Source organism: Gopherus evgoodei, unplaced genomic scaffold (genome assembly GCF_007399415.2).
Source record: "Gopherus evgoodei ecotype Sinaloan lineage unplaced genomic scaffold, rGopEvg1_v1.p scaffold_171_arrow_ctg1, whole genome shotgun sequence".
NCBI classification, from domain to species: Eukaryota; Metazoa; Chordata; order Testudines; family Testudinidae; genus Gopherus; species Gopherus evgoodei.
The window spans coordinates 71,497-77,822 of record NW_022059834.1 but is presented as its reverse complement, the minus strand read 5'-3'; the positions used below and the strand labels follow the sequence as shown (position 1 = coordinate 77,822).

At 63.6% G+C, this 6,326-nt stretch overlaps 2 protein-coding genes across 2 annotated transcripts; one reads left to right on the top strand and one right to left on the bottom strand.

The window, feature by feature from the left end:
• Positions 1 to 6: 6 nt before the first annotated feature.
• On the bottom strand, positions 7 to 1,673 carry LOC115639995 (GMP reductase 2-like; the record flags this gene model as incomplete). Its single annotated transcript, XM_030542890.1, has 4 exons — positions 1,566 to 1,673; positions 1,032 to 1,283; positions 754 to 873; positions 7 to 90 (listed from the first exon to the last, which is right to left on the bottom strand). Coding segments are annotated over exons 2-4 (291 nt in total), but the record flags the coding sequence as incomplete, so codon positions are not given.
• A 774-nt stretch (positions 1,674 to 2,447) lies between these two features.
• LOC115640000 (NEDD8) lies at positions 2,448 to 4,680 on the top strand. Its single transcript, XM_030542902.1, has 4 exons — positions 2,448 to 2,552; positions 2,970 to 3,017; positions 3,239 to 3,321; positions 4,385 to 4,680. The coding sequence occupies exons 1-4, from the start codon at positions 2,535 to 2,537 to the stop codon at positions 4,473 to 4,475; spliced, it is 240 nt and encodes a 79-aa protein (XP_030398762.1). The 5' UTR covers positions 2,448 to 2,534; the 3' UTR covers positions 4,476 to 4,680.
• Positions 4,681 to 6,326: the final 1,646 nt, after the last annotated feature.

The window sequence follows — 6,326 nt, the reverse complement described above, 5'->3', positions numbered from 1 at the left end:
ATGCACCTGCAGGCAATTGGGCTCCTGGGCAGCAAACTCCTTCCACTCCTCCAGCTTGTAGTGCTTGTGGATCGCAGTGAAGAGTGAGAACTGAGGGAAGAGGAGGATATGGGTTGTGACACTGACACCCCATCATAATGGAATGATCCACCAAGAAAAAAATACTTCTCCCCCTCCCCCATTATAATGGAATTGCCCACCAGGAACAGAGATATCCTTTCCCCCTCCCTCCCACCCATGTAAAGGAATAACCCACCAAGATGATATAATGGAAGGAGGAAAGAAAATTCTTCCCCCTGCTATAACGGAACAGCCCAAAATGATAGTCATGAACTCCCCTTCCTACAGTGGAAGATTCCAGGGGAGAGCCTGATTGTTTACTGGCTGTGCACTTAATCAGGCAGCTTGCAATGCTGCTTCAGCAGGGGGCTGGAGGGTGCTGATTGGCTGAGCAGTTAATCAAGTATATTTCAATAACCATGCAGCCCTGAGGGGAGGGAATCCTAAATGCTGATTGGCTGAGAAGTCGATCACATGGCTTATAAAGCTGCTACAGTCCTGTGGGGAGATCCCTGATGCTTAATGGCTAGGGCAGTTAAGCACATGGTGTATGACCTGCGGGGAGGGGAATCCCCAGTGCTGATTGGCTGGGAGGAAGAACACATGGGGGTGTGGATCTCCATTGCTGATCAGCTGGGGAATCGGTGATGTTGCTGCTACAGGAGACGGCTGGGGGATCCCTGGTCCATGTACCTTGCAAAGGACTTTGGCCATCTCGAAGGTGCCCACAGTGTCCATGTTGGCAGCAATGATGGGGATACCACTATACGTCTGGTGCGAGTTGCGGAAAGTGAATGATTGGAGGAGATCCACCTGTGCCAGAGAGGGAGAGAGATGCTAGCAGGGCTCCCAGAGGAGGAACCCCAGGGGGCACCATATCTGCCCCTAGACACTCAGGGATAGGCTGTGGGGCTCCCACCAGGCAAGCCTGGGGACTCCTAGGGAAGCAAGAGCCAGGCTGGGGCGCTCACCTCGCTCCAGGATTTCAGGGTGCTGCGCTTGGGTCTCAGCAAGACGTCCTTGAAATCCAGCTTGATGTCATTATCGATGTGCGGCATGGTGAGGGAGGCAGAGACTGTGGCTCAGGATAGGCTGGGGAGACTCCTCCACAATCCCAGAGGCCCCCAGGGGACTCCACTCCAGCCCTGGCACCCTGCCCTCGGTGCCTTACTGGGGCGTGGGGCTCAGCAACCAGGCATCTGTCATGAATCTGGTGCGGCGCTCTGAAGGAGAAAGGCAGAAGGGTGACTGGCTAAAAATAAGACAAGCCCCCAGATCTGATGGCCCCACCTGAGGTGATTCCCCGTAGGCCTTGGGCGCTGTGGGTCCTGGCTAAATGTGCTGGAGGACAAGTTGCCAGAGATCCTGGAGTGAGGTCACATCTAATGGTCCCACTTCTGGGTCCTTATCCCCACCTCAACCGCTGACCCCACAGTGACTTCCAGCACCGCTAACAACAGTTCTGCCTGGACCCCCGGCCCCCCAGTGAGCTCCAGCTCGTTCACCATCGCTGTCCCCCTGCATCATCTCGGCCCCCACTGAAACCCCGGCCAGGGCGCAGCCTCCGCGTTGTGGCCTTCCACCTGTGACCTCTGACCCCACTGCAATGCCACCGTGACCTCTGACCCCACCCCGCCTCCTTCCTGCAGCGCGAACTGTGGCTCCCTCCCGCCACCACGTGCACTCTGACCCCCCCCCCCCCGGCAGGGCCGACGCGACCCACACCAACCCCGCTGTGCGGCGGGGCCCGGAACCCGGGCTGGCAACACGGCACTAATTCTGTGGGGAGGCCACTTCCGGTGGGCCCCTCCCCCGCCACTTCCGCTGGTGGCTACGAGCGCCGCGGAGTGATCGAGGGTCAACCCCCAACGGTTCCCCCAGCGCCCCGCCCCTTCCCCGCGCGCGGTGCCTCACGGGAGGGGCGTGGGCGGCCGGCGGGACTACATCTCCCGTGAGGCGTCGGGGCAACAGCTGGGGAGCCCGTTTCTGCGCGCGGCGCCTCATGGGCAATGCAGTCCCGCCCCTTGCCGTTCTGAAGCGGATGAACGGACGTAGCGGACTACAACTCCCATCATGAACCGGGAGACGCCACCATGCTCCTTTGCGCCTCCCGCGCTCTTAGTCCTGCCCTGCCGCTGTGCCTCGTGGGAAAGGTAGTTCGGTCCCCCGTCGTGCTCAAGGGGTAACAGCAGTACGGGGACTACAACTCCCATCATGCACCGGGATTAGGGAGCTCCCATGGGCCTTTGCGCGTCCCGCTCCCCCCTTGTGTTCTGCGTTGCCCCATGGGAGGTGTAGTCCCTTACGTGCGGCAGCGGGGGCGGTGCTGAGGGGACTACGGCTCCCATCGTGCAAAGTGGAGGAAGTGACGCCAGGGAGAGGGCCGCGCGCGCGGAGGCTGCTGGGTAAAAGCCTCCGAGCGGCTGGTGCTGGGTTCTGCTTCCGGGTCAGAGGTGAGGCGCTGCCGGGCCACGATGCTGATCAAAGTGAAGGTGAGCAGGGGCCGCCGCGGGGGCCGCTGGGAGATGGGCGCGCCGGGGGGGGCAGGGCAGTGAGCAAGAGTTGCTGCCCCAGAGCATCCTGGGATAGGTGCTGCCCACTCCCTGCCCTGGTGCATGCCGGGAGCACAGGGCGGGCGGGTCCCCGCGGGGACGGGCCGGGTACGGGGGCCGCCCGGGGGCTGCCGGGTGAAGGGGGTCTCGGGGGATTGCAGGAGGGGGCAGAGCAGTGAGCAAGAGGTGCTGCCCCAGTGCATGATGGGAAAGCTGGGACCCAAGGGCAGGTTTCGGGCCCTCTCTCTGCCCCGGTGCATGCTGGGATAGAGGGGCAGGGAGTGTGGGGGCAGCTCGGCTGCACCGGGGACTCCTGGGGGAGCTGCTGCTAACCGGGGCTTCCCCTGCTGCTTCCAGACGCTGACCGGGAAGGAGATTGAGATCGACATTGAGCCCACAGACAAGGTACCTGCCCTGAGGGGCTGGGAGTGGGGGCGACCCGGCCCCTCTGGAGACCCCCCCTCCCATTCTGCTGGGATCCAGCATTCAGACCCGCTCCCTCTATCCCTTCCCTGCTCTCCTGGGGTCCAGCCCTTGGTTCTACCCCCTCTGTCCCGGAAGCCCCGGGGCAGGGCGTTATTTGGGGATTTCTCCCAGCTTTCCCCTCTCTCTCACTCATGCCCCAGGTGGAGCGGATAAAGGAGCGTGTGGAGGAGAAGGAGGGGATCCCACCCCAGCAGCAGCGTCTCATCTACAGCGGCAAGCAGATGTGAGTGGGGGGAGGGGTGTGATGGTGGCTGCAGCCCAGGGGCATTCTGGGATATCTGAAGTGTAGCAGCCCCTGGTGCACAGTGGGATAGGTTCTGCTCCCACTGCCAGCAGAACATTTCCTAAGGCATTATGGGATAAATCCTGGCTCCCAATTCCCCGTGCTCTAACCACTAGACCCCACTCCCCTCACAGAGCTTGGAACAACCCAGGCATCCTGGCTACCAGCCTCCTCCATTAGCAGCAGCTTTGCTGGTGCTTAAACTGAGTGGTGTGCCAGCCTGTCTGCCTCTCCCACCAACTCCTCCAGGCTCTGCCCATCTGGCCCTCCCTGGCAGGTGCTGCCCGTCTCCGGGCAGAGAGAGAGAGAGAAACAAAGGCTCTGGGAGGGGCTGGCCCAGCTGAGGATGCACCCTTGCCCCCTGCACAGAGCCAGTTCTAGGGGCACAGACCAGCTTTCCCCAGCCATCAAGCCTTTGGCATGGCCAGTTCCTGGCAGGGAGATGCCCCGAGTGCGCTGGCAGAGGGTCTCTCCCCATTTGGGTACCCCGGGAATGTATCCCCATGGGCACTGGGCCGGCTGCCACCTCCGCTGGGCGATGGGCACTGTTGCGTTGCGTGGCATGGATGGAAATGTCCGTGCTCAGGCTGGTAAAATCCCCGTTTCTGTCAGGCGGTGGCCTGCTGCCTCGGAGGCGCGTTGGCAGCACACATGGGGACCGGTGCGTTCGGGGCCTGCACCATGCCACAGCTCTCAGGTCACTAGGGGTTACAGGGCACCCGACAAGGGGCTGTTGGGCTGAATGTTCAGACTATGGGGGATGCCTTCGCCAGCTGGCATAAGAAGGGCTGTGAGGGCCGCCCCCACTCCCCTGGGGTAGAACCCAGGAGTCCTGGCTCCCAGCCTCCTCCCTTGCCCCCCACTAGACCCCGCTCCCCCCACACTCCCAGAGCCAGGAAGGGAACCCCAGAGTCCTGGCTCCACCGCCATGGCGGGCAGCTGCGTGGTGGCTCCACACAGCTCATGCCCCCTCTGTCTGTGTGTCCCTCCGTCTGCCCCGCAGGAACGACGAGAAGACAGCGGCCGACTACAAGATCCAGGGCGGCTCTGTCCTCCACCTGGTCTTGGCTCTGCGAGGGGGGCAGCTACGGTGATGGGACCCCCCCTCTGGAGCGACAGAGCCCCCCCCACACACCCCCTGCTCTGCTAGCACTGTCTGGATGGCTGCTTCCCCCTCCCCCATGAACTCTCAGTGGGGGTGGCCGTCCGTGGGGGGCTGGGCTGGCGCTCGGGGGTCCCCGTTGGTGTCTTGTTCTGTACGTTTGGATCGCTGAGTGTTAATAAAGGTGTCTCAGTGCAGCAGAGTGTGGAGATGCGGCTGCTTCTGGGGTGGGGTGGGGTGGTTATAGGGGGACCGCTTGCCCAGCATTGAGATGCAGCTGCTGGTGTGGGGAATGGGTGCAGGTATTTGGGGACCTGGTGCTGAGATGTGGCCCCTCCAAGGGGGGGGCAGGGGCTGGTTATACAGTGAGCCCCACTGAGAGGGGGCCTGTCTGGGGTGGGTGCAAGGGCTGGTTATTTGGGGACCCAGCATGCCAGAAAAGTGGGTCCAGGTGCTGTGGCCCACCCAGTTTTTACCCCCGTAAGGGCAAGCCATGGGGAGGAGGGGATGCGGAGGAGTCAGCGGGGGGCAGGGACTGGCAGTGAAGAGACGGTGCAGAGAGGTAGGGCCTCCCTGTTAGGGAGCTTCCCTCACTCCTCACTTCCCTCGCCTGGCCCTGACATGCAGCTGGCTCGGGGCGGGGGGGGGTGCGAGGGCTGGTTACACAGGAACCCCTCACCTGGCCCTGACATGCAGCTGGCTCGGGGTGGGGGGGTGCGAGGGCTGGTTACACAGGAATCCCTCGCCTGGCCCTGACACGCAGCTGGCTCGGGGCGGGGGGGTGCGAGGGCTGGTTACACAGGAATCCCTCGCCTGGCCCTGACACGCAGCTGGCTCGGGGCGGGGGGGTGCGAGGGCTGGTTACACAGGAATCCCTCGCCTGGCCCTGACATGCAGCTGGCTCGGGGCGGGGGGGTGCGAGGGCTGGTTACACAGGAACCCCTCGCCTGGCCCTGACACGCAGCTGGCTCGGGGCGGGGGGGTGCGAGGGCTGGTTACACAGGAATCCCTCGCCTGGCCCTGACACGCAGCTGGCTCGGGGTGGGGGGGTGCGAGGGCTGGTTACACAGGAACCCCTCACCTGGCCCTGACATGCAGCTGGCTCGGGGCGGTGGGGGGGTGCGAGGGCTGGTTACACAGGAACCCCTCACCTGGCCCTGACATGCAGCTGGCTCAGGGGAGCTGGTTACACAGGGACCTCTCACCAGTGCTGTGATGCAGCTGGCTCGGGTGGGGTGTAGTGGGGGGACTGGTTACTGGGGGACCCCTTGCCTGGTGCTGAGATGTGGCAGGCTTGGGGGGGGCGTGGGGGCTAGTTATAGGGGGACCTCTTGCCCGGTGATGCGATCCAGCTGGCTTGGGGGTCTGGTTACAGGGGGACCCCTTGCCCGGTGATGTGATCCAGCTGGCTCGGGGGTGTGGTGGGGGTCTGGTTACATGGGGACCCCTTACTTGGCACTGAGATGCAGCTGGCTCTGGGAGTGGGGTGGGGGCTGGTTAAATGGGACCCCTCAACCGGTGCTGAGATGCGGCTGGCTCTGGGAGTGGGGTGGGGGCTGGTTACACGGAGACCCCTCGCCCAGTGCTGAGATGTGGCTGGCTCTGGGGTGGGGGCTGGTTACACGGGGACCCCTCGCCCGACGCTGAGATGCGGCTGGCTCTGGGGTGGGGGCTGGTTACACGGGGACCCCTCGCCCGGCGCTGAGATGCAGCTGGCTTGGTGGGGGGCTGGTTACACAGGGACCCCTCACCTGGTGCTGAGATGTGGCTGGCTCTGGGGTGGGACATGGGCTGGTTACATAGGGACCCCTCGCCCGGTGCTGAGATGCAGTGGGCTCTGGGG

Coding starts and splice junctions, on each gene's coding strand:
- LOC115640000 (XM_030542902.1), top strand. Junction 3,018..3,238: donor ACATTGAGCCCACAGACAAG/GTACCTGCCCTG, acceptor CTCATGCCCCAG/GTGGAGCGGATAAAGGAGCG. Junction 3,322..4,384: donor ATCTACAGCGGCAAGCAGAT/GTGAGTGGGGGG, acceptor TCTGCCCCGCAG/GAACGACGAGAAGACAGCGG.